Below are 26226 nucleotides of genomic sequence, written 5' to 3' on the forward strand. Positions count from 1 at the left end.
AACGACAGTTGCGTTCAATTAAATCTAACGACTTACGGCACGTACACAATGCTGATTGATTGATCGATACAGGTACATTCAAAGTGTGAGTACGGCTAACATACAGCTCATTGAAACGTAGTCGGTCACGACACCCGTCCTTATCCGTTATGTACAACGTCATCTGCATTCGGATAATCTATCTGACAGGATTTTCCCGAGACTTTACAGATCCACTGTATGACTTCACTATATCCACACATACATACGGGGGAGAGGGCTTCTATTGAAATAAATATAATAATACTGCTCGTTCTCATGCAGATTCCCGACGACGATGACACGCGTGTTATTGACAGTTCCATATTTTAACGGTATTGCGGTTAACGAGCGATATCGGCGATAACGCTGATATTGCTTATCTCTAACAGGAATCTCCCCTTCAATAAGTTCCGAGCCAAAAGTAATATTGACAAAGTAACGTGAACACAATATGTTCGATTAATTCTCTCATCCTACGGACGTGTACGTGTGCGGATAAAGAATACAGTGTCCGATATAAATGCACGGTCAGTCGGTTATTCTCTTAACTGAAATAACGTTAAATAGAAACGAATTCATCCGAAACCATCTAAATACAGTGCACCCTGATATACACCGCTGTGTGACATGTTCCTAATTACGATCACATGCATGTTATTGCTGCGTTTAGTAATGCCTCTGAGAAATTTATTAGATAAAACTTTTAAATATATATGTATTATCTCTCAAATGATTTTTAAAAATTATGTCATATATTTATATAAAAGATATATATGTATGTATATATATATATATATATCTTGAACACGTTTAACAAATTGTAAATTTCGAAATCACAATATGTAACCCCGGAACATGGATGCGACACAGTGAATCTATTTTCTTGTTACAGTTCCCACCGACAGACACATTACAAGTGTCTGGATTATTCATCCTACAAACCTCGGCCACGTAGTTTGCATAATCACATCTCTTCGTGCATTACTCACTAGTTTCTCGGCACACAAACCCTCAATCTTTACGCGATTTAAAACTACCGTATGCACACGTCGTTACTCTGCCAATCAGCACAGAAAAAATGACAGAACAGCCGAAAGGCGGCGCGTTCGATTGCATACAAAGATGCTGCTCCCTCGGATATCTGCTCGATCCCACAACATCTAAAATCGAGACACAAGACGCCTCTCAGACGTCGAAATATAAGATGTCTTTAAGATGTCTTATGTCCCGATTTTAGATGCTGTGTTGTGTGGGATCAGGGCGAATTTGATATCGCGAATGCACGAGGAACTGTCTGCCATCGCGACATTGCTGACGGGAGAGTGCTCGTCTGGGAGACTCGTAGAATTGGAAGGCATTAACCTAACAGTTAACACGTGACATATTTACCATCATTTTTGTACTTTGCCGGAGTAAAGCGAGAGAAATCGAGATTATTGCAGCACTCGAACGAACTGCGCGTTCGAAACGCACGAGTAGCATCCAATTAATTCGACACCCATTGCTTGCGTTTGCCATTGAACGCTATCCTTCGCCGACGGCTCATTCACACGACATCGCACTAACTACCAGCCGTCAAGACCAGAAAATCCCGACGGTTCTTTCATGGCGGACGTCGGTAACGTCTCCGTGACGGATTGCGAGGGACACGAGACGCGAGGATCAAATTGACAGTGAGAAACTTAATCCTACGTTTGATTTGCATCAATCGCAAGCTCGCACGACGGAACGGAAAATCCGGAAGTCATCGAACGGTTAAGGTCTTGTGAAGCGATACCGGTACGGAGTCCAGGCGAACAGTTCTAGGAAAAGAACATATATCCATTTGTGTAGTGCATCGCCTTTGCTTGCAAAACCTCTACTGATTTGTATGCATGCAAGTACCAGCGCACCAGCGTAACTATCTCGCCGCGTCGCTATTCGGGATGCAAGATTATAGCACGCACTCTGAAAACGCCCAGCTCGCTTGCGAAAACGTTCCGTCTCGAAACGAAATCAAAAGTCACCACTCGCCATTCCGTTACTTCGCAGCCACTACACACACGGCCGTAAATAATAGTCTCTGCCGATGCACAAGCTGCGATTGTATCCTCCTAGCATCTTTCTCTGTTTTTTTTTGCTCCAGCTCACTTTCTGTTTCTTTCTATCAATTTAGATCGAAGGGCGGAAACACTACGGGATGAGTGAGTGATCGGAAGCATGTGTTCGCCACAGTGCTAATCGTGAAATTTCATTTAATAATCGGCTTTTCGCTCAACTCGAAGTTCCAGGAGGAAAAAATCAAGTTAGGTCCAGCTCTATTCGGTGCTTCCGCTCTCCGACTGAAGTAAAAAATCGGCCAAGTGCCACCAAAAATCATATCCCGAGTATCACTTTTCTCAGCATTCAGCCGGTGATCAACTTTCGCTCTCTAAGTTATCCTCAGGCATGCTGCGGGTTCCGATGCAAGCTGCCGTTTCCAGATGCGCTTATTGCTCGATGATGAAACATGCCGGATTGCTACTGATCTGATCTGATTGGTTTGTGATTAATTCGGATGAATATATCTACGTGTAGAACGATTATCTGATGGATTTGCCAATGATAGATTAACGATCTTGCATAGAAGGAAAGAAAGTGCGTGTTATACTATTCCGTCATAAAGTAATCTTCGATGAATGCCGGAGAAAGAGAGAGAAAAATACAGAAAGAGAGAAATGATTTGGTTATTATTTACATCGAGGGATGATCGAATGATTGAATGACTCGTCGAGAAACGATTGGTACCGGACAGTCCGAGAGTTGCTCGTTTTTTCTTTTCTTTTTTCGAACGGGAGGTAACATCCGAGCATATCGTTGCGAAAACGTTTCGATGATCCAACGATCAGCAAAACGATCCCACTGGAGGAGGCACTCTACACAGACACCGGCTAACAAGATAATCTAAATCTCGGGATCAATCGGACAAATTGATCGGTGGTGAAGTCGACTCTCGTTCCCGGTCTGCCTGTAGGTGGTATGGGAGGATGTCCAATTGCAATCTGGTCGATGGTAAAAGCGACATGACGATGAGAGAGCGCAATGCAAAAACTACTCTTCGCTAAGGACTGGCAGTAGCATTAGCGGTCACTACACTGTGTGTGATTCACACTCTACGATTTACCATGGTTGGCGAAGCAAGGGCAGAGTGCGTTCAGAATACGATTGCAGAATCCGCGCGCTCGGTTGTTCCAGCCAGCGATGGTATCGCCACCCTTCAATCTACTGCCTGCACATACACACACAGACGCGCGCGCGTATATAGCCAGCACGTTTATAAATATCAATGGCGCGAGATAATTATAATAATGCGTCGCGTGTTCTACCCTGCCAAGTAGTGGCTCTACGTTACTCGAGCGTTAGAAGCGTAAGTGTGAAACGTCCAACACAGATCGGCTGATTAATTAGCAGCGCTCTCGTGTCTCTCTACTCATTGACTCGAACGCGCGTTTGCCCAAGCCGATCGACACACGCGCACACATCTGTTCGTCTACGCGTCTATCGATCGTCGCGTCTATCATCAGTTTCGTCACTCCACCTTTGCGCCTCTATCTAACACACGATCTAGCCGTCTATGTGAATCTACCAGACTATTTATCACGATCACGCGCGCGCGCGATCTTGTTTATCCTATGCCTACCTCTCGTTTCTTTTCTCGCGATTTTGCGCCGAGCATAATATTTTCCCCTTTATTTATATCCGCCTTCTCTCCCTTCGGTATAGCCGCGACGCGAGAGTCAAACGAGAAATATTTCAACCTTGTGAGTCAGAATATTTGAGTTTCGTGAAAAAAAAAAAAAAAAAACATGAGAAATCGTTCATATTTCTTTTGTTTTTTCTTTCTTGTACCTACCTTCACCTGCGTCAGCTTCCTGAAACACAAAGAGGAAACGTTGTACGTCCGATTCCAGCGACACAGTGAAATTTTAGATCGGCTCTTTTTCGAGAAACTTTCTTGAACTAGTGTGCACCGATGCAGTAAGTTACAGCATATAAGGTCTGTTCTTTTTAGCTGAATTGCCTGAACTGATACAGACTAATGTAATAACCCTAACAGCACAGATGTCCAGGGAACATCCAAAGAACATTCTGAGGAAGTCCTGAGGACATTTCTTCGTTCTCAGGACGTCCTAAGGACGTTCTCAGGAGATCTTGTACTGTCTAGCAAGTTAGAATGAAACAAAATATATTTGTCTCACTCTAATTTATTGCACCAGTTCAGACAGTTCAGCTAAAAAGAACAGACCTATAATTAGCCCTGTTTTTTTCCAAAGAACTTTCCGAACTGGTGCACGCTAGTGCAATAAATTAGAGTGAAACAAAATATCCTTTTTTCACTCTAACTTATTACACCAGTGTACATCAATTCAGGAAGTTCCTCGAAAGAGAACAGACCATTAGTATAGGTGATAGATACAATTAGTCTGCGCTTGTTAACAACGTGTTTGTCTTCGACTCTTACATCGCTTCGAAACTCTCTTCCATCTGAACGAACTTCGCGAATTCATTACCTCCGACTGAACTTTCCTCTTCGAGGCTTCTGTAGCGGCGGTCTCTATCACGTCGGTGATGAATTTCGTAGTCTCCCTCATCAGCTCCTCGTCTTCCTTAAAGGCCTCCTTCCTCTGTTCCAACGTCCCAGTCATCAGATTCTTCTCGTGCTCGTCCATGTCGGCGGAACGGAATGAGATAGACATCCGATCAAGGTTCGGTCAAAGTACCATTAACCACACTGGTTTTCGTGTTTCAGTCCTTCACAAATAAAATTATTCTCGATCAAATACAGAGAACTAATAAACCGCGAACTGAATGGACTTGCGCTCGCGACGTCGCAAATGTCTGATTAACGCCTTGCTGAACAGTCTAAGCCGAGTGATTTATTAAGTAAGGGCTCGATGACCTAGACCTATGATTATATGATGACGAGGACATTCGATAATTTTAGACTCAATTTTCTCTCCATCCCTCTCTTCCTCCTCTCTCTGTGATCACCGACTTGATCTTAATTCACTCGAGATCCCCGCGATCGATTCTTTACGCTTTCGAGTCTTTCAAACGCGTATTACCAGTCAATATTCGACCGGGGTTGGAAAGCAGCGCGATTTCGGGCGGGCGCGAACGTCAGCGCGCAGGAAAAAGCATGCGAGTTATATATTCATTTCTCAACGAATGCGAACTAAACGCGTGCTATGGATTTGTGCTTGCAGAACAAGGCGGATCACCGCTCCGAGTGTGCTCCAGTCTCTTGCCGTTAATACACGCCAGTTGCTTCATACGACAAATCGCTAAATCGATTCGATATTTTTAAAGCAGACGTCTCCGGCGTTTCCTTGATTCACCGTGCATTTAGAGCCTTTTGTCGAGTGGACCTTTTACATTGTCTTACTGCGGGTCTCGCTGGTAAAGGAGAGAATTCGATGAGAAATCCAAACCCCGACAGCGATTCGATCGGAATTCCGCGAACGCAGAAGCGAAACCTCTAGCTGAACCTCCCGTCGCTGAATCCCCCAATAACGCGTGTGACAGACCGCAGTGTAAATACGACGGATATGCCACAGGTGGTGTGTGTTCTACCGCGCACACACTGACACATTGACACACCACGTACGGCAGTACGACGTATACACGCGTGTATCGCCGCTCGTTGAGGATGCGGACGATGTCGTGGTCGCCGGACCGGCCAAGGCCGGCCGCGAAGTCGAGGTCGACTGTTAATCACTGATAAAGGCCCGCATTTGGCGCCGAGCTGCGCCGAAAGGCCTGGCTAGCACCGGTCGTAGCGACAAGTCCTCCGGATCGCGAGCTCGTGCTTGCTTCTATGAGCATATATTCACCTGGCATGCAGCGACGAACAAATGGTTCGGGTCTTCTCTCGATGACTACGTCGTCAAACGGGCGGATGAGAAGCGGAACGACCGGGATCTCGTCATTTTTTTCTTTCAGCTGCTCAGACCACCGTCCGGGCCGCGCTCTACCAGGTAATGATCGACGCGAGTCGCTACCAGCCGAGGCTCTCTCACCCGACTGGATATCACCCCAGCCAGCCGAAACGGAGCATGCGTCGGGGGCATGCAGCTATTAGGTTTTTATATCTTTGCCTATACCTCTTATCTGCGAGAATGTATACACATGCGCGTGCATACGCGCGCACATAGGCACGTATATATTTGGGGATACAACGAGTACATGCAAAGTGAGAGAGTGTTTACCGCCCTTACCTCGCGGATCCGGCGGCCACCCGCGCTATCTCCGCCAATTGACTGGAACGAGGTGAAATTTGAGGAAAGCCTGGTCGTTGCGGCTAGCGACTGTGGCCTGAAAATAGGACGCATATTGAACGGAATAAATTCGTCTCACCCACGCTGACGCAAATTTTGCGAATTCTCCACTCGCTGGAAGCAGAGGGTGGAGTCACGCCACCGTTGAATTTGCCCCTATGTCCCTTCACGGAAATTTCATACGAACGTATATCTGCAACTGACCTTCCGTTCTGTTTCATTTATCATACGTTTATCGTGGTATCATACTGTGCGTGGGAAGCTACAAAGATTGACTCAGTTTCGCTAATTTCTATCTCGCGTGATATTCATTATTCGTGTCGGGTACAATAACGCTTTTCGTCGCAATTAAAAACTTTCTGCGTGACATTCAACATGTTCGAAGTTAATTTCCACTCGCCTGAATTACTAGTCGTTGGAGCGCGTGTATGTATAAGTTTGAAATCGAACACATGGAATCTACAGTCGTGCGTGAAATACTTGTTGATTCCAGAGATTCTATCGAAATAATGACGCGCCTGTCACTCCGTGACACTACCGAAATAATAAATTCGAAGCTGAATAGTACAACGCAAAATTTCTACAATATACCTTGATGAGTTGAGCCGCAGACGAGTTTTTCGCGCATTCTACTCGGTTACGTCATTAGAGACACGTTGCCAGCTGTTTCATAATTGATGTCAACTGGTCGCAATTAGCGACACGCACCAAGCCGAGTGTTAGTTCCTCGTAAGATAAGTAATCGCGTTTCACGCTGATTCTTGCGAGTACTTTCCCCGAGTTGTTCGATCTCTTCGTGATGTCGAAAGGTAAAGGATTGTGTGTTGCGATGCGCTGTGCAAAACGCACTTCGGCTTTGGTACAGCCGGCTTCGGGAAAATACTGCTAAACATAGTACGGGTACGCTTAATGACATGGGATCAATATGATCACAACGCTGAGGATTATTTTCCCCCGATGAAGCTTACCGCTCGATTACAACCAACATGCATTTTTCTTCTTTTGCAGCGGACGTTCTGCGCCACGTTCAACATGCGCGTCACACGTGTTGTTCACCTGCCTCGCTCGCAGCAGGTCTCTCCGCGAGCACCTGCGTATAATATCCATTCAAATGCAACGTTTAACTCGCAGAATTAATGTTACAATTCTAGACAGAATCGTAAATATCGTAACTTGTTCCCGTGAAATCCGTAAGAAGAATCCAGACAACAGTATATATAGATTTATTTATATGTTTTTATGAATTTTACGATTTTGTTTAGAATTGCAGCATAAATACCCAGTGAACAAAAGCTCTCAAATCGACGCATTAGCTATCTTTAAGATATCTTTGAGAGTGCTTTAAGAAATATCTTGAAAATGTTTCTTGAAGAAATATGTTGAAGATGCTTACTGGGTATCTTAATAATAGTTATTTTATTAAGAAAAATTTCCACGACTTGACATATATTATTATCAACTGAATGAATTGAAAAAGTTTTTCTTTCTCGTTATTTATATTGTTAGAAAAAATCAGTTCACATCTTTGAATAAAATTTGTAAATCTCTAATTTTGTATTATATTTGAGAAATATGTACGTGTGAATTATGAGAAGCTTTTAATATAAATTTTTCATCGAGATATATGTATGGAGGCTATCAGGGGAGAAATGTTCTTGGAATGTCCGACTTTGGTTTTAATTAAAGATTCCTCCAGCCGTCGGGACATGCCGGTATCTCCGAGATAGAGGAATATAATTCCAGAAGCTCGTTTCCTTCAGCAGTCTGCAAAGCTAAAAAATAGCCATGTACTTCGATACAATTTAAATAATTCATTTTGCCTCGAAAAATTTAATCCCGAGTGGTTTAGCTGCGCGTTTCTCATTTATTCAGAGCGAAATAAATGCGTAGATGTACCTCGAAATGAGAAAAGAGTAAAAGAACGAAGCGTAGAGAATACAGTTGGAAAACGAGTAGGAATATTAACAATGAAGCAATTACATTATCCGTGTTGTACAATCATCATCCGCGTTTGTCGCTTGTGACAATACGTGAGCTGTCAATGGCGCGTGAATGTCAATGGCGCGCCGCCGACGACATGCGCGAAGTTGATTGACTATCGCAAGCTGCACTTGGTCACGGAAGTAAGAAAATAACTAGAGTGTTTCGGCGAGTTTCGAAGCAAGGCGGGCGAGTCAAGGTCGAGACGAAGGATCTGATTGGCCACGCCATGTTGTATCGAAGCTTTCGATGTATCGGCTTAGTGTTCGGCGATGTTCGATAACAATACGCATTTCCCCCCGCCACGTATACATTCGTTAGACTTGACCCGCGCACAGTTTACACATTCCCCTCAGTTATTTCTTACCTCCGTGCCTTTAGCCAGTTAGGCAGCCGCTACGTGATAAGAAATGTGGCAGTTTTGCTCGAGGAGACCGATTCAAAGATGGCCGCGCCGCGGTCGCTCGATCATCGTGTCGTGCTAATCTCGAGGTATCCTTCGGGATCGCGCGCACAGCCTGTCTGAGCTCCCGTCGCGGTCGACAGTGTTTATTCGGTGCGCGAGTGAACGGGTGATGATCTAACGGGTGTTTCGTTGCGCGATCATGAATTGCCATCAGATACTGAGCGGCGCCTGCAATGCGGGCGATCGTTGTTACGCCGTTGGCTCCGTCGAGGGAATTTCCTTCACGGTGAGTAAATTGCTGCGTGACAATCGATGCGATCCGCACGACGGCACGACGTAACGCCGCGAGGTGCGTCTCGGCCGGTGTCGTGCGGCCGACATTGCGCGGAATTTCGCGATCGCACGTCGAAAAAGTCGATACGCTCGCGTTATGGAAGTCAGCTGATCGGATGACATTTCGATTAGGCGTGAACGTGGAACTCTCTCCACGTTCGCCGAGAGACTGCTCTCGCGATTTTCTCTGCGGCTAACGACGAAACCGATGTGACACTCTTCGCGTTCATACACTACAATTTAAGCCAACAACCTTATCTATTGTAGTTGATTGTCGAGATATCGAAGTACTTGATGTTCTTGATGACTTTTAATCAGTAATAGCTTATAGCTTGATGATTCGTTACATTGAGAAATAGGATTCAAACTTTGACATTTCATACTTTCTAGAGGAAAACATAATAGAAGAAGTTGTTTGAAAGAGTATAGAGAGAGATTTGATAATTAATTATTATTCATTCCATCTCTAGGCATATGCAGCTGGCTGTAACATTGTGATCTTGGCTAACAATTTCGAACGAGTGCAGATCATTCCTGGGGCTGTACACAATTACATCAGAATTAGTTGTCTGGATTGTAGTACAGATACAGGGAAAATAGCTGCAGCATATGAAAATCAAGTCTGCATTTTTGAGCCAACACCACTTATACACAGCACTTGTTCACATGTTTGTATTGATATCTTTCTTGATATCTTTGAAGATATATCTTCTTATGATTTCTTTGGAAAAATTTTCTGAAATCTAAAACTGAAATATGTTGTTTTATAGCAATTAGAGTACAGATGGGTTCAAACAGGAAGTCTACAAACCGAATCGAACATTACTTCTTTATCATGGAACTTAGAAGGAACAAGATTGTTAACAGGTGGCGAGCTGTTACAACTATGGCACCAAAATATTACGCCATTTCAGGAAGAACACAGTAAGTTTCTCATGGAGTATCTACTCTTTATTAAAATACACATATATTTAAAATAATTCTTATGCAATTCTAGTAAATAATCTATATTTTAAAATTAACTAAATTTTGATACCTCAAAATAAAAAATAGATTCCATTAGCATGGTATATACATGTAATAATGGGATAGATATTCATTTCCTAAAAATACTTAATATTCTATCCATTTCAAGATGTTAGAATTATCATATTTTCTGTTACTTGATGCAGTACTGTTACCTACAGCTACAAAACCAAAAACAATACAAACAGAGGAAGTCAGTATGACTGGAAGCAATCATAATGTTACAGCAAACACTTCTCAGGATCGTGAGTTCATTCTTGTTGAGAATGAACGTGTAGCATTGGCATTATTTGCATGTTTAATATTCCACAGCTTTACTGCTGCATAATGTGTTTGGAATACATCATGGAAGATAATTGCTTGCATATTAAACCATTTAAAACAAACGCATATTTTGTTATACAAGAAACATGACCAGAATCCTTTTATTTTTTGGAATATGCATCAGCCATTTTTAGCAATGCTTTATTTGTAACTGTTATTGTTGCAGTAATTTTTATTTTGTTATATGAACAATACCTGCAAGTTGCTAGGATAAGAAGTGATGATTTCAGTATGCTTATTCCATTTTCTTTTAAATTTGTAACTATTGACATTTCTTAATTTATATATTTTGCTATTGCACAATATAAGCACATATCGTTACTCTGGAATGTATTAAAAGAAGTATAATTGTATTTGTTGTATGCAGTATGATAAAATGTATATAAGAGGATAGTAATTACAATTCAAGAGATTATTTCTCATTATCAGGCACTTTTAAAATATGTATTAAGCTTGTCTTCTTTGAATTTTAGATATATGCATTTTCTTGTATACAAAAGTAATCTTACTATCGTTAACATAAATTTACTTTCTGAACAGCTGGTGCAGTAACATTTTCAATCGGAGGAGAAGCTGAAAGTCCTGGACCTGGAGATACTTCCAGTGCAAATGACCTTGGTGGATGGAATTGCGTATGGAAATGTCGTACGGCTACACCAGTCCATCTTATGAGCTTCAGTCCTGACGGCACTCTATTTGCAACTACAGGAGTGAATGACAGATTGGTCAAAATCTGGTTCGAACACAAGCAATGTATATATTTCTTTTAAATGGTAATCTCTTCCTATATTTGTAGGCAATTATTAGTAAAATTTTCATTCGTTGCTTCCAGTGTTTCCAGGAAGAAGCATGGATCATGCAAGTTTTTCTCAGGCAATGGGTAATGATAATTATAGTTTTGTTTACGTAGCACATCCCCGTGCAGTAACACATCTTTCTTGGCGCAAGACAAGTAAATATATGCCAAAGTAAGTAACATATTAATTAATATGTTATAATTGTGGCTTGTACACATTAAACGGTGTAAGATACGAATGATGTTGATTTATAATTATTTACAATTTTTTTGTCGCAATTTAGGGGCTCTGTATCCAATATGTTAGTTACCTCATGTCGCGATAATATTTGTCGTGTTTGGGCTGAGACAATACCGCCTGAAATTGAAGGTCTGGCCAACATGAGCCAATTCGAAGGCTCTGATAGGCACGGTCATCATGGCAAACATCGTCATCATAATATGCACAAACACCGGTTTATGCAACGCCTCAAACACATGAAGTATGAAGATTACCTTTCGCATAGTATTTTTATTTGCCACTTTAATGTACAAAGATGTTTTTATCTTTACGATGCTTTTTATCTTTACGATGTTCACCGAGTATCGTTGAATACGATGATAATACATAAAAAATCTATTTGTATAGGACATGCTTTCATATTCGGCGGCACGCTAAACAACAACATCAAGCCGGTCATACAGCACCGACTTTACCAACGCTTCCATCTACGTATTCTGTGCACGATTTTCACAATAATTACCAAACTTCCGGTCATTATCCAGGGATGCATTTCCACTTAGCAGCCAGTATCAATGCAGAAACTGGTATAGTATTAGTACACATTATATAGCATGTAAAATAGTCTAAAAATTTGATTTCCATTTTGTTTTTGTTAGTGTTACGTTTGTTTAAATATTTTTGAAATATTGGTAATCGGCAGTGGATAGTATACGTTCATGTTATAGATATACCGCTAGTACCAAGCCTAATTACCGGAGACCCGGAAAGAGAGCCGAATTTTATCTTACACTGGCTAAATAACAAAGAAATGCACTTCACCATGCAAGCCGAAAACATATTGCAGGAGTTGACGCGTAAAGTAGTAGAGAAAGAGGAAGGTTTGCAACATCAAGATACTGAACATGCAGAACATGATTCTGAGGATGAATGTACACCAAGTATGAGTTTTACTTATTTTATCGCTCATGTATTGTGAAGGAAATTTAAATACTGACGACAATGTAATTCTTGCAGAAAAAGGTGTTCGGCTGCAAACAGCTCAGAAACCAGTGGTCGGTGGCCGCTCAATGAGCCAAGAGGATCATAGTAGTGATGAACATCATACTGCACATACTACCTCGTCTCATCATAGTTTAGTCCACAGTGTACATTCTCACCCGAGCCTCAGGTAAATTTTCTCGATCTCTTTTTTTGTATTAATCATACCAATTCCGCTATAAAATTCAGTTTCATAAAAAAAATAGAAGCAGAAATGGAAGATAAAATCTATGAAGTTAATATGCACATCGTAATTTTTTGTTACAGCAATACAACATCGATTAACTCCATAGCGACAGACGCAACGTCTACGATGAATCATGCGCCGGATTCATTGGATACCAAGATCGAAACGTTGTTGCGTGATTGGCATCATAATCCAGATTTACTTTTTTCAATACATCCAATAGACGGAAGCTTTTTGATCTGGCATATTGAATGGTTAGACGAATATCATCCTGGATCTTTCCGACAAGCGCAAATCTCCTTCTCCACTCGTATTCCAAACGCATTTCCACTTGGCGATGCGTCAACGATGAGCCACAATGTATCGATGTATTCTCACAATACCGGCGGACCTTTACTGAATATTCGAGAGGTCGCAAAATCCTCAACGAAAACCGACCCCAGCGAGATCGCGACACCTTTACCTAGTCTTATAGAACAAGACGAGGAACAATCTACTTTGACATCAAGAGCGGGTCAAGAATTGTTGAAGAATATTGAAAGCACGAACGACCAAAGTCAAACGGCTGCGAAAGCGGAGACTAGCGCACTGGAGAGTAATAAAAGTGGACAAGATACGGATCTGTTGACTCACCCTAGTCCGATCGTCTCTATGGTGTCGAAACACTCGAACGGCACATTAAATCTATGGCAGTTGACGTTTGCGGATAAAACGAAATTTTCGCAGGTATTAAGTATAGGTCACGCATGCAGGGCTTCTGGACATCGCTTCCGTGTGAATGATATTACTTGTCATCCCGTTTTACCTCTGCTTGTAACAACCTCTCATCATAACATACCCGAATATTCTGGCGCTCAGTCGACAGAATCGAGCGAAAATATCAGTATCAAGCAGGATACTTGCAAGGGCAAGGATATTATGTCTCCTACCGGTTTCTGCAGCGAACTGATATTGTGGCGAGTAGACGCTGTAGGGCCTCTGTCGAAGAGCGGCGGAGTTTCCGAATTGGCGCGTATCAATTCACCGGAGATATCGGCATTCAGTAACGTAGCCTGGATCCCAACATTGTTGCCGAGCACGACATTGGGTAACTTGTCCAACTCTCCCAGCGCCTGTTTTGTAGCGAGCGACGGTGAATGCTTGAGAGTGTATCAAGCTGTCATCGATGCTAGAACACTACTGGCAGAAGTATCGATCAGCGAGAGAAGAAGCAGGATGATGGACTCCATGGCCAGTCTGTCGACGGACATGTCGTCCGACGACGGTGTCAGGCATTCCATTCACGACAGGATAAAGATAGTATCTCAGCAATCGACAGCAAGACCAGGATGTGTTATACAATTGGACGCTATCTCCGATGCTACCCACGATTGGCAGAATACCCAATTCCTGCATGTGTTTCAAGAACAATTGATTACAGGCGAGAGAAGCGACGAGAAGCTGCCTGGCTTCGACACATCGTCCAACGACTTGGGATTCATGGAGTCTACGTTGGATGCTATGGTGGATCTGCAGCAATCGGCGATCTTCGAAGAACCATTTTACATAGTGGTTCTGGAGCGTACACAGCAGGGTACTACTGTACATATGTGGCGATTAGTGATAGCTTCGCAGCCCGAAACTAGCGGGCTGTCTGGTTCGATGATGTACGTCCCGGATTCCCATTTAGTGCAGGACGAGGATGAAGAAGGAACACCGGGTAGATTGAGTCATGCAGAAGGCAGAAGATCACGCAGACCTAGTCAGACACGAAGTCGACGTGAAAGTCAAGCCGATCTGGATTCAACGTTCCTACATCGTCGTCATCAGAACAGCCACGTTCTAATTACGACCACGAAAGTATGCACTCAGGAATTGCCGTTGCCTGACGGAGTGGAGGTGATTCACGCCGCCCCGGCTGCTGGACACTTGAGCAGCTCTTCGATATATCCCGCTTGCTTTGCGCCGTACATTATCGTGACGGCTTGTAGTGACAGCACCGTGCGCTTCTGGAAGTGCAAAGTGACGAAGAAACCGGATGACAAGCTGGACTATGAGTGGTGCGAATGGGAGATGACCAGAAAGGACCAGGAATCAGCTATCGATATCACTGGTCAACCGTTGAATATCAGCGCGGCTTACAGCGGGCGCATCGCCTGTGCCTACAAGTACGGAAAGTCGTTTACGCGTCCTACGAAAAACGATCCGGATTCACGTTATGTGAATCTCTGTGTCGCCATATACGAGTGCGAGAGCACAGGTGGCAGCGAGTGGATTCTGGAGGACACGATTCATCTGAAGAATATTCACCTGCCGCGAATACCGGTGGATCAACATCTAGATCTTAGCTATTTGTACGACAGTAGATTCTTGCAGAAGAAACAGAGACTAACTCAGGTATTGCAGACTCTCAGTCACGAGGATATCAGATCTTCGAGGAACGGGGAGAACGGCGATTCTACGAAAGCTGGTCTGTTAGCTGTCCCATCATTCAGTACTCTACAGTCCTTGCGGAAGTCGATTATCGAGAACGGCAATACGTGCCCACTCACACAGAAGCATCTGGTGCAGCTTGACTGGGTGTCCAAGGAGGACGGCTCGCACATTTTAACTGTGGGTGTCGGCTCGAAAATCATGTTGTTTACCCCAGTGTGCTCCGATCTAGCGCAAGCTAACATGAAAGCGATGAAGGAATCTCAAAGTAATAACAGACCGATACTCAGAAAGACCTCATCGCTGGCGCAGCCGCAATTCGTCGACGAGATCCGATGGATGAAGCTTCGTAAAATCGAGTTGACGACGGCAGACGGCCTCCCACCTCTGCCTATGCAGATCTCTTGGGTACGGGACGGCATCCTCGTTGTTGGCATGGACTCCGAGATGCACGTGTATTCTCAGTGGAAACCGAATCCGAAGAACGATTGTTTTCACTCCAATCTGCAGCATCAAGAATCCGATGAGTTCCAGGCGAGTCGTAACTTGCGCGATGAGGATCTGCGAACGTTGGCGCATGAAACGTCCCAGAGGAGACTAGCGAACGTGTCTTCCATGCCGCATCTGTCGCGCGTCAGCAGTATCAATCTGACGATGTTGGACGCGAAGAAGAAACGCGGTATGCAGAACGAAAACCTGAGTTTCGATTACATGCCGGATTACGGATTGTTCGAAGCGTCGAGGATAGCTTGTCCCGTTTTGCCTCAGTACCATCCGAAGCAGCTGATGGAGCTGTTGAACTCGGGAAAGATCAGATGGGTGAAGGCCATATTGGCGCATCTAGTCAGATGTATCGGTAGTTCTTGTTCTCTACGAGTCGACGACGAGAACCTGGTGAAGCAGCGCAGCGGATGGTCACGATCGAGAACGATGTCGGTGAGTTATGCCGGCACGACCTCGCCATTGGAACCTAGAGGTTCGACGACACAGATACCGGAGGAGTTGACTTTGGACTACGCCGAGATTACTTCTATCTCTCCGCTTCCGTTGTGGACTTTATTGATGGCAGACAAGGAGACCAACCTGTTGCATCAGCAAAACGAAGACAAGCACGACTATAACGAATTATTCGACAGTAATTTGGACGAGGGAGAATCGTTGGATGATATGTTGGAAGAAGATTACGAGTGCTCGCGGCAGAAAGACAGGCGATCGTCTGTGCCGGAGAGACAAGGTATATCTCATTTCGGGCCTCGACAGGGCAGGCTGTTGTCGCGCCTCTTGACGCATACCCATCTCCCGGGTTTGTCCAGTCTCGACCAGATGCATCTTCTCGCCTTGGCTGACACTGTCTCGACTTGTAACGTTGATTTTGCGGAGAGATTCGCGATCGACGCAGCGAAGAACGCGATCGCCAAGGAAAATCTGACCGGTATTCCGGATGGCGAAACTGTGTCGACCGATTCATTAGACGATTGCGGTCTCAGGTTCCTCTTAGCGATGAAGCATTATAATTATCTTATACGTTGTCTGCCGTTGGTGCAGAGAGCGCAATTCCAGAAACAGGGAATCGCGTCGAATAATCTCGTATGGGCATTCCACTCTGAGTCCGAGGAAGAGCTGCTGGGATTAATCCCCTCTTATGCCAAAGGTCAACCAAAGTGGTCCGTATTGAAGGAACTTGGGGTAGGCTGGTGGATCAGGAGCAACACTGTGCTCAAAAGGTGCGTGGAGAAAATAGCGAAAGCATCTTTCCAGCACAAGGAGGATCCTTTAGACGCAGCTGTCTACTACTTGGCAATGAAGAAGAAGAACTTGGTATGGGGCCTGTTCAGAAATAAGCGTGACGAACGAATGACTTCCTTCTTCTCGAATAACTTCATCGAAGACCGATGGAGAAAGGCAGCCCTGAAGAACGCTTTTGCTTTGCTTGGGAAGCAACGTTTTGAACACGCAGCAGCGTTCTTCTTGTTAGCCGGTGCGTTGAAAGACGCCATTGATGTATGTTTGAATAAGCTGAACGATATTCAGCTGGCGATGGTGATAGCGAGACTTTACGAGAATGATACGTCATCTCCTAACATGAGAAGATTGCTATACGAGGAGATCTTAGGCTGCGATAAGGAAGGACAAAATCAAGATATGAGTAGAGTACATCCCGATCCTTTCCTGCGAAGTATGGCTTTGTGGATCTTAAAGGATTATTCCGGTTCTCTCAATACTCTGCTTCTGACCAACGTCGGCAATATGCATCCACAGTACAACGATGAGTCTGATAAACCAGAGGGAACAACTGGTAAAAAATATTAATTTATTGTCTTTTTTTCATATATGAGATAATTCTTAAAATAACACCTTGACTTTTGTTTCAGCGAATCCAAACGTCTTTAACTTCTATGTTTATCTTCGCACACACCCGTTATTGATTAGGCAGTATATTGCGTCCACCGCGCAAGATAAGAAGAAAGGACACTCGGTAGTAATTTCAGGATTCAGTTACGGCACGGAGACGAAGAGTCAACCGGACAAACAGCTGATGTTGGAAGACACTATTACGCCATTAGAAAGGCAACTATATTTCACGACTGCACACGCACATTTTAAAGCTGGCTGCCCAGCCCTCGCGCTCGAAGTTTTGTCTAAATTACCTAATAAAGTTATGGATACAAATGGTGAAGATTCTCCTAGTGAGTAACGCACATATATTACTTATACGTTGACTGATCGCCTGTAAATTTTATATTAAAATTGTCGCGATTCTCTTTTGTCCGTAGGTTTATTAAATAGTCCGAACAAGTCCAAAACTCAAGATGTTCAAATAGATACGGGTATTATTAATTGGGGAAATGAATCGAATATAATAACGAATAATAAAGGTACGTGTAAGAGTTATTGCGTTTTTTAAACAAGATTTATTAAGAATTTATTCAAATTAAGAATAAAATATTGACTCCAGACTCAGCTGCCTCTGTAGATTGGGATACGCCGTCATTCGATTGGTCTCAGAGTAGATGTATGGAGGAAGACAAATTAGAATTAAATTGGGACGATGATCCTGTAGACGGCGATGATGCCGATAGTCCTCCCATGAGTATGAAACTTGACAAGAAAGTAGAAGATGCGCACAAACCAGACAATGATAACAGTAAGGAAGACAATGATAACAGTAAGGACTTCTTTTTGTTATAGACTATGTTAATTTTTGTGCAATAGTACTGTTATAAAAGTAATTTCAGAAGATGTCGTAAAGTCAGCTGGACAATTAGATATTATGGCGCAGCAATTAAAATTTGTGGCTTGCCTAAAAATCTTGATGGAAGAATTGTCTACGTTGGCGACGGGTTTCGAAGTAGACGGAGGTCAACTGCGATACCAATTGTACGTGTGGCTGGAGCGAGAAGTGGACGCGCTGAGGCAGCTTTGCAGTTATAGTACTAATGCAGATGGAGATATGAACAACGTTGCCGATTGTAAATTCTTTCGCATTTTTATTATATAACTGTCGTATTAGGTAGTGACAGTTTTGAAAAATACAATACGAGAATCGTGGTATTAATAGAGACCTAACTTTCAGATGAAGGTGGTATGGTTGACGATGTACCGCCATACAAGCCCGGCGAGCAACCGACATTACATCAAATATTAGTGGCAGAAAAGTTGGACTTTGAAGCTAAAGTACAGAGAGCTGCTAAAAGAAAGAAATGGTTGAAAGGTGAATTGGACGAATATTGTCGAATCACTTATTTTTTATCTTGTTTAGAACTTAGAACTTTATTTTACGAAGCTCTTCTAAATTCGATACGGTCTAATTAAGAAAAAAAAAGAAAACAATAAGAGAGAGAGAGAGAGAGAGAGAGAGAGAAAGAGTGAATAAGCATCTTCGAATTTTCAGCTAATGAAACATTGTTGAGAACATTATTGTCATACTGTTCGTTGCACGGTGCATCGGGTGGCGGCCTAGCGTCAGTAAGAATGGAATTGGTACTCTTACTACAGGAATTGCAACAAGAAAAGACTCAACAACAATTGCTCAGTCCCTTGCCCTTCCCTACCACGCTACCTCTATTAAGCGCCAGCGTTGCCTGCAACAAAACCGTCGTGGCCGATCCAGTTCGACATCTGCAGGTTCGTTCAAACCTACCTACATTAATTTTTTTTTTTTCTATTAGCTTCCATCCATTTGCATCTAATGTCTACATTATTATTTGCAGTCTCTCGCACATGATATGCTGCAGACACTGGTGGAGCTACGCAATCCGCCGATGCCTAATAGAAATACGCATTATTGCGAAGTATTTATTATGAGAGATTTAGCGGTGGCACTTAGCGCCTGTATTTATCAGTCCCTTTGTGACTCGGATACGTTCGTTATGAAGCATCATCAACCAGATAGGTAATTTACACTATCATTTATTTTGACGAATCGCTTAACTACTACATAACGTTACTCTTCACATATAAATTAGTATAAATTATTTAATCGTATGTATTACTGTCTTTCAGTTTCCCAGTAGTCGCTGAAGTGGAAACGTTCTCAGGTGGCCACTTGGTAGCCTCAAACAGAAATCGTCGACGATACTCGACAGATGACGGAGTCTGTATAACTACTTCGCCTCCCAAGTGGCCGGGCGTGACTAATTTACGCGCCTTGCTAGCTAGAGAAAAAGATGAGGACACTCCGAAGTTGAACATTTTACTCTGCGAAGCTTTCGTGGCGACATACATGAGTCTCTTTATCTATGCTCTGTCGAGTTGCGACAGTCACATCTTGTATAGATTAGTCGGACAATACTTCGATAACAACACATGGTCTTGTCTGTTTGGCGGTGGAGTTAAGAAGCTGTTGCGCGTAGCAAGCACTAGCAGCCAGGTACGATCGGTATAATTCTTTTTGTGTGTTAATTCTCATTGTACGTTTTACGTATATTATCTCGATTTTTGCGTTTCTTTACAGAGCGGCAATGCGGGCGGCGTCGAACGAACTGACAGTGTAGCGAGTGAAATCCAAAGTACTGCTAGTGGCATGTGGAGCACTATGACGTCGTTGACGAAACAACGCGTCAAACTGAACATGAAACTGTTGGGGCAATTTACAGGTCAACAACCAAACATGAAGGAAGACAAACCTACGTACAGAGAACAATTTGTATCGCCTCAAATGAGCATGATTTCCTATTTTCTCATGAAGGTAAGATATTAAGAAATTTGCATATCATATATTATATATAGTTTGATAACGGAAAGTTGTATTTTCCATTTTTTTTCAGCCACGCATAGAAGACGAATACGCAGATGAAATTGATTATGATTCTTCTGACTCTGCGGTGTCGGATTTGGATACTACAGATGAAGAGGAGGACGTATTCGACACGAATTCGAAACCAAAGAACAAACCAAAGGATAATACGGAACATAGTAACTCTAATTCGTACAGTTGGAACATAATGAGATTAGCAATAGTTAAAATATTGCAAGAGCAATTGCAAGACTTTCTGACGGTCGCCGGCATTGAAATGCAAGGTATGAATTGAAGTACTTTTTACAGCAATACTTGAAACATATATTAATGTGGTGATGACACACCGACAAACTAATACATTCCTTATTCTAGAATTACCTGTAAGTAGTCCACTAATCCACGGTACACTGGGCATTGTTGCACAGTGGCAAGATTCTTTGCGCGAAGAACTAGAAATCAAAGGTCCACCGCCAGCTAATTATATTCCTGGCTGCGCACCGGATCCCTCTCCTACGCCAGGGAAACCAGCAATTCACAAATATCGATCTTTGTTAGAAAAAGGGAATACACCATTTAAGTGAGTACATGATATCATCCTAAGTTTAAAGTTAATATTCGATATGACGGATATCAGAGAGGAATTATTCTTATGGTTTTAGTACACGACTAGCATCCGCAGCGCCTACCAATCGTCTTTGGTGTTACTTGGTTAGGCAGGAATTGGTTCAAGATATCTTTATTCGCGCGGTATTTGGAAAACGAAGATCCTTGTCATCGATACTTGAAAGTGCTCAGACAGTCGTGGATAGCGTACACCGCGGAACTGGAGAAGATAAGGGTAGTGACAGCGGTACTACAAGTTTGCCGGAACCAGTCAGGATTATTCATAAAGAACAAGATAGCATCAGTGCCTTCTGTCTTAATCAGGTTTCTGACAAGATTATTTTTTTAGCTGTGATATTTTTATTTATTTTCTTGATGAAATAGTATTGCATTCTTTTTTATTGAATATTGCGTAAAAGATTGTGCGTTTTCTCAATTTTTAAACAGATTTTTCGTAACATGTACATGTATTAAAAAATATTTTGATTCTCTAATCTTATACAATCTATGATCGTATGTAGGTAAACCCAGGTTTAATGGCCCTTGCTACACCTCGGGAAGTGCAAGAGATGAACATTTCCTTGCTCTTAGAACTTCCATCATGGTTAGAAGACGAATGTGAATTCGATATTATTAACTTGAATAAGCAACCTGATCCAGAACCTGTACAGCCAACCAGTTTCTTAGTTATACAGGTAATATATCTGACAATATTTCTACGTTTTTAATATAAATTATAGTGTTATATTTTTTATATATATATTATTTGCAGACCGCAGCAGATCGTCCTTTGTTGGCACAGAGTCCTCAACCAAACAGTCCTCAAACTCAATCAGGTATAGCCAGTCAGAGTGGACGTGGCGCGAGTGTGGTGAGTTTCTAATTATATTATAATTTATATCATTATAATATATAAAAGTCGTACATTACTTTCATCTATTAAGATTTCGCTTACTTTTTTAATAGACAAATATAAGAGCTTATAGTAAATAAACAGATATATTACGGACTAAAAGACAAATCTTTTTCTAAAAATTAATAAAATGTTTCAGTAACAAGTTTTTATGCAAACTTCACATAATTTTAATTACTATAAGAAAAATTAATGACTGTATTAAAGTAAAAAAACATTTTATATAGTCCTGTAAATATGATTCAGATTTATTTGATTCAGAAAGGAATTTAATTCACTTCATTTCTCAATTTTTTATCTACATATCAGCACTACACTTTTACCGTTTGACATATCACTTTTGAATATCACAGAAGCAGAATTCATCCTCAGGCTAGATAGGATAAACTGCATTTCCCTGTGTGTTGTGTTAAATTAATTTATATATTTATTTTTTATTAATTATGGTAGAGAACATATTCTTTTATTTTTTGTGTAATTGGAAATCTCACTATGTATTTTTTTGTTATAAGTGTGCGTGCGTGAGTGTGAAAAACGTGCAGTTAATTATTATGACACAAGAGAGATTGCATTCAGTGAAATTAATTGATTTGCACACAACGAGCTTATCATGATCAAGAAGGTATCTGCAATATTTCCAAAATTAATATTCAAGTTCTATAAGTAGCTCACAAGTACCTGGCAACAAGAGTTCCCTAGCAACACTGGAGATTACAAGGAGTTTTTAACAAGCTTTTTTAAATAGCAAAAATATGTATGCCGATTTAGTTAGGAAGTGTGCTGTCTACCCAGATAATTCCAAGAATCATCATATGTGTATTAAGTCCTTGCAATGCATACTATATTGTATATTTGTTTGTATAACATCACTTCATCTAAACAATATGTCTTTTGTAATATTCTTCTTTCATCTCTAATGCAAAAATAATAATATATAGTGGATTATATTAGGCGATACACTTTTGCCTTCAGAGTTCGAATAATGCAGGTATAGAAGCAGTATCTTGCACCAAAGAAAGAGAGAATTAGAACTATAAATAAATCATTCATTGCATGATATATATTGAGACCAAAGTATGCACTGTGTCTCACATATCAGGGCACGGTTGAGTTCAAGGCTTGTTTGTTTTGTATAATAAATGCTGGAAACAAATTCATTGTACTTATGCTTTATAAAAACTAAAATATTGCACATGATTGCTTATCTTTCGACTTAAGGAAGTTAACAGTAACACTAATCAATCAATAATTCCTCAATAATTAGGATAACTTAGTGTTACGCGTTACTCTATCAAACTATACAAAGACTTTATATTCCGAAACAAGCCTTGTGGAGCTGTGAATGTGGTGTATTGGGTTAGGGTAGCACAAGTGGTGACGGAGACAATGTTGCTTGTTCAATGCTTGCCTAACATCTAACTCGGTCTGCGTCACTGAACTGGCGGCTCATTCGCTCGCTCAGATGAAGGGGATGCCTGCTTTTCCTGGCTCCCACGACCTGCGTTTCTGTCAATTTGTTGCCGATAGGAGCAAACACTTGTTACAACCGGTGAGATTTACATCCAACAGACCCTAGTCTATCCTAGTGCAAATATCATGTTTTAACATTTTGGGTAACAAGCAGATGTCTGATTTGTAATATGCCAAAGACTTGTGAAAAAGGAAAAGAAGAAACAGAAATTTGTTATTCGATATCATCGTAGAGAATCTTGATACTGTTCTGGAAATAAGAATCGCTATAAAATGGTTCTTCATATATATTTTTTTTTAATGATCTTCGCGTATGTTGCAAATCAGATGTACCTTTGAAAATTTTCAAAGTATAGAAGACCTTACAACTCACAACCGTAAGGCGTGTTCTTAGAAACATTTAGCCATTATCATTTTGTCCAAGAACTCATAGCGACTATGCACAGTGCATTGGTTTGTATTTTTCGTTGCTTACATTATATAACACATAATAACAGTTATGTGATATTAAGATTTTATAAAGATATTAGTGTGTCCTCACTTATATTGGCAAATATGGTGTTTCACCTGCTCCTAGATTTTCATAGATATTATAGTTCATGGGCGCAAAGCTTATTGTTCCTATCATGAGTATTATGTTGAATGTATTTAAATGAATTGAATTAGAATTTGGATACTTAATGCATGTGTTATTACCATCCAAATTGCTCGATCAATTATACATATATATAATTTTATGCAGACAATGTGTCCAATTTTAAGTAATGTCGTGCTCATTATTTCTCTCAACACTAAGATCACGAGACTTGGATATATGTATAGAGAAGTTCATTAATTCGTTTCGTTATACAATACAAACCCACATTTATGTACATGTCCACTGTCAGCTCAACGTCTACAAAACGTTAGCTATGAAGATAAACGTTAGAGTAGCCAATTCCGGAAGCTAGTGGGCCGAAAAGCAGTTTCAGCCGAGTATTAATCGGAAACTTGCTGCAACATTTAACGCATGCTACATGTTTATTGTGCAACTCCATTAAAACTTAATTTGCGTTATAACACAACACCCTGAGTGCTATATCTTGCCGAGTGTCATGAAGTTGTGTTTGATTCTGCTGGGATACATATATGCATCCCATTATTATTATTATATATATATATATATATATATATATATATATATATATATATAAATGTACATATTTCTTCTTCAAATTCCTCAAATTCTTTTGCATACAATTTAATTGACTGCGTTTTATTTTAACAGATTCTGAAGCACAAAATTGATGGAATCAGGAGGATCTCTTCTCATCCACTTTTACCATTATGTAAATATATTTCCTATTCTGTACACGAGGTATAAATTCATCAAGGGTACTTTGTCTTTTCATGGTTGTGCTGGAATTGCAAAGACTTGTAACAATATATTCGTTCTTTTCTCTGTCAGATTTAACCGGATCGCAAGACGGCTCTGTGTCGTTGTGGGAATGGGGTCATCAGACAGCGATTGCTACTCCGAGAGCACCAGGCACCTTTGCTAAAGTGACTCGCGTACGTTTCTCTCAGCATGGCAACAAGTTCGGCGTAGCAGATTCCGATGGCCATCTAAGTTTGTTTCAAGTGGCGTGCCGCGAGGGGACGGCTCGACCGTTCTTCGTAAGGAATTCTCACTTTTCTCTATCCTAAAAGCTTCAATCGGAATAATTATTCTTTTATTCACAATACGACATCGGATTCGTTTCAGAATTACCAATGCCACAGTAAAGTGACCGCAGACTTCGTCTTCCTTGGCGCGTGCAGTCTCGTGGCTACTGCGGGTCATGGCTCGGAGGGACGGAATGTAGCATTATGGGATACATTACTTCCGCAGAACAAGTCTCTCGTACAAGGTATAAAGAAGTTTCATGCATTACATGCATCAAATGCTTTCTATCACTGACATTCAATAGAAAATTTTTCGACATACTCTCCGTAAAATATACACTGTGATCGCGTTTTGTCAGGTTTTATGTGTCACGAACAAGGGGCCAGTTCGTTGATCCTGGCGCCGCAGCATCAATTGTTGATCAGTGGCGGCAAAAAAGGCGATATTACTATATTTGATGTGCGGCAACGACAACAGAGGCACAGATTCCAAGCGCATGAGTCGGCTATAAAATGTCTAGCGCTCGATCCGCACGAAGAATTTTTTGCTAGCGGAGCAGGTGATGGCGACATTAAGGTGAATAATTATATTGTCTCCTAGTAGCGATCCAAATGTACTACGTTCGTAAACAAATCTAATTCAATATTTTATTTAGATATGGGCCTTGACCGTCCATTCCCTGCTCTACTCATTTCCTGCTGAACACCCACGGTCTAGTTTCTTCAAGAATATAGGGCAGGTATGGTAATTTTGCAGTTACTATCGATATGTTGAAGAAAGTTTAAAAATAAATAATTGAAATATAATATATACTTACATATATAATTTACATATATAATTTGTTGTTAGGGTGTTACTCAGTTACATGTGGATTCTGCGGGACGATTATTTTCGTGTGGAGCAGATGGTTCTATGAAAGTCCGTCAACTGCCAGAACGCGATTGTGTAGTACAAGCGCTTTATTAGGATTACGAACAAAAATGATGATGATGAAAGAGATATGAATACCGTGTAAGTATATTACACAAGAGAGAGCTGATATTTATTGATTATTTATATATCTATATATACACATACACACACGGAAGATGAATCGTTAAAGAAGTCTACGCATCCATTAATCGCTGTTGTACGATATACCAACTACGCTCACATACAGATATGCAAACGGTACGATATCCCTTTGCATGGCTAGTGTGTTGTGACAAGCTAATCGGGTGTTATTTATAAATCTATACATATATAAATATATAAATATATATATATATATATATATATATATATATATATATATATATATATATATATATATAT

At 41.4% G+C, this 26226-nt stretch overlaps 2 protein-coding genes across 12 annotated transcripts in view; one reads left to right on the forward strand and one right to left on the reverse strand.

Moving 5' to 3' along the window:
• Nucleotides 1–32: 32 nt before the first annotated feature.
• LOC116851112 lies at nt 33–7139 on the reverse strand. 3 transcript variants are annotated; one of them, XM_032830181.1, is made up of 6 exons: nt 6909–7139; nt 6258–6354; nt 4551–4791; nt 3893–3911; nt 3164–3268; nt 33–1823 (listed from the first exon to the last, which is right to left on the reverse strand). In XM_032830181.1, exons 3-6 carry the CDS (start codon nt 4734–4736, stop codon nt 1777–1779), a joined length of 357 nt encoding a protein of 118 aa, XP_032686072.1. In that variant the 5' UTR covers nt 4737–4791; nt 6258–6354; nt 6909–7139; the 3' UTR covers nt 33–1776. The 3 variants fall into 3 exon arrangements, with proteins under 3 accessions (XP_032686072.1, XP_032686073.1, XP_032686071.1); XM_032830182.1 differs by lacking the exon at nt 6909–7139 and having other exon boundaries at nt 6258–6468; XM_032830180.1 differs by lacking the exons at nt 6258–6354; nt 6909–7139 and adding an exon at nt 5874–6084.
• A 1572-nt stretch (nt 7140–8711) lies between these two features.
• LOC116851089 (dmX-like protein 2) overlaps nt 8712–26226 on the forward strand; it is a 19435-nt gene continuing 1920 nt past the window's right edge. The window contains exons 1-32 of one of the 9 annotated variants that reach the window (XM_032830135.1): nt 8712–8989; nt 9507–9704; nt 9807–9960; nt 10209–10307; nt 10927–11139; nt 11219–11354; nt 11467–11664; nt 11811–11989; nt 12131–12343; nt 12420–12573; nt 12711–17338; nt 17415–17729; nt 17817–17918; nt 17999–18208; nt 18279–18512; nt 18617–18754; nt 18935–19167; nt 19254–19435; nt 19546–19912; nt 19997–20230; nt 20310–20562; nt 20654–20858; nt 20941–21208; nt 21406–21579; nt 21657–21755; nt 23260–23346; nt 24535–24595; nt 24715–24923; nt 25012–25156; nt 25271–25488; nt 25568–25651; nt 25762–25923. In XM_032830135.1, the coding sequence (XP_032686026.1) occupies nt 8903–8989; nt 9507–9704; nt 9807–9960; nt 10209–10307; nt 10927–11139; nt 11219–11354; nt 11467–11664; nt 11811–11989; nt 12131–12343; nt 12420–12573; nt 12711–17338; nt 17415–17729; nt 17817–17918; nt 17999–18208; nt 18279–18512; nt 18617–18754; nt 18935–19167; nt 19254–19435; nt 19546–19912; nt 19997–20230; nt 20310–20562; nt 20654–20858; nt 20941–21208; nt 21406–21579; nt 21657–21755; nt 23260–23346; nt 24535–24595; nt 24715–24923; nt 25012–25156; nt 25271–25488; nt 25568–25651; nt 25762–25878 (10194 nt within the window). In that variant the 5' untranslated portion in view covers nt 8712–8902 and the 3' untranslated portion in view covers nt 25879–25923. Of the gene's footprint in view, nt 8990–9506; nt 9705–9806; nt 9961–10208; nt 10308–10926; nt 11140–11218; nt 11355–11466; nt 11665–11810; nt 11990–12130; nt 12344–12419; nt 12574–12710; nt 17339–17414; nt 17730–17816; nt 17919–17998; nt 18209–18278; nt 18513–18616; nt 18755–18934; nt 19168–19253; nt 19436–19545; nt 19913–19996; nt 20231–20309; nt 20563–20653; nt 20859–20940; nt 21209–21405; nt 21580–21656; nt 21756–23259; nt 23347–24534; nt 24596–24714; nt 24924–25011; nt 25157–25270; nt 25489–25567; nt 25652–25761; nt 26221–26226 lie in introns of those variants that run through there. The other 8 variants (XM_032830136.1, XM_032830138.1, XM_032830139.1 and 5 more) reach the window with 8 other exon arrangements.

The sequence above is a fragment of the Odontomachus brunneus genome, unplaced genomic scaffold, assembly GCF_010583005.1.
Source record: "Odontomachus brunneus isolate Ranch 3 - 2012 unplaced genomic scaffold, Obru_v1 Obru_scaffold_165, whole genome shotgun sequence".
Lineage (NCBI taxonomy): Eukaryota > Metazoa > Arthropoda > Insecta > Hymenoptera > Formicidae > Odontomachus > Odontomachus brunneus.

Excerpts from the sequence above, each read along its gene's own strand:
- LOC116851112 (XM_032830181.1), bottom strand. The coding sequence starts at position 4,736 with ATGTCTATCTCATTCCGTTCCGCCGACATGGACGAGCACGAGAAGAAT. Across the intron at positions 1,824-3,163 it reads CCCTTGCTTCGCCAACCATG|AACTGTTCGCCTGGACTCCG; the intron begins GTAAATCGTAGA and ends TTCTTTTCCTAG.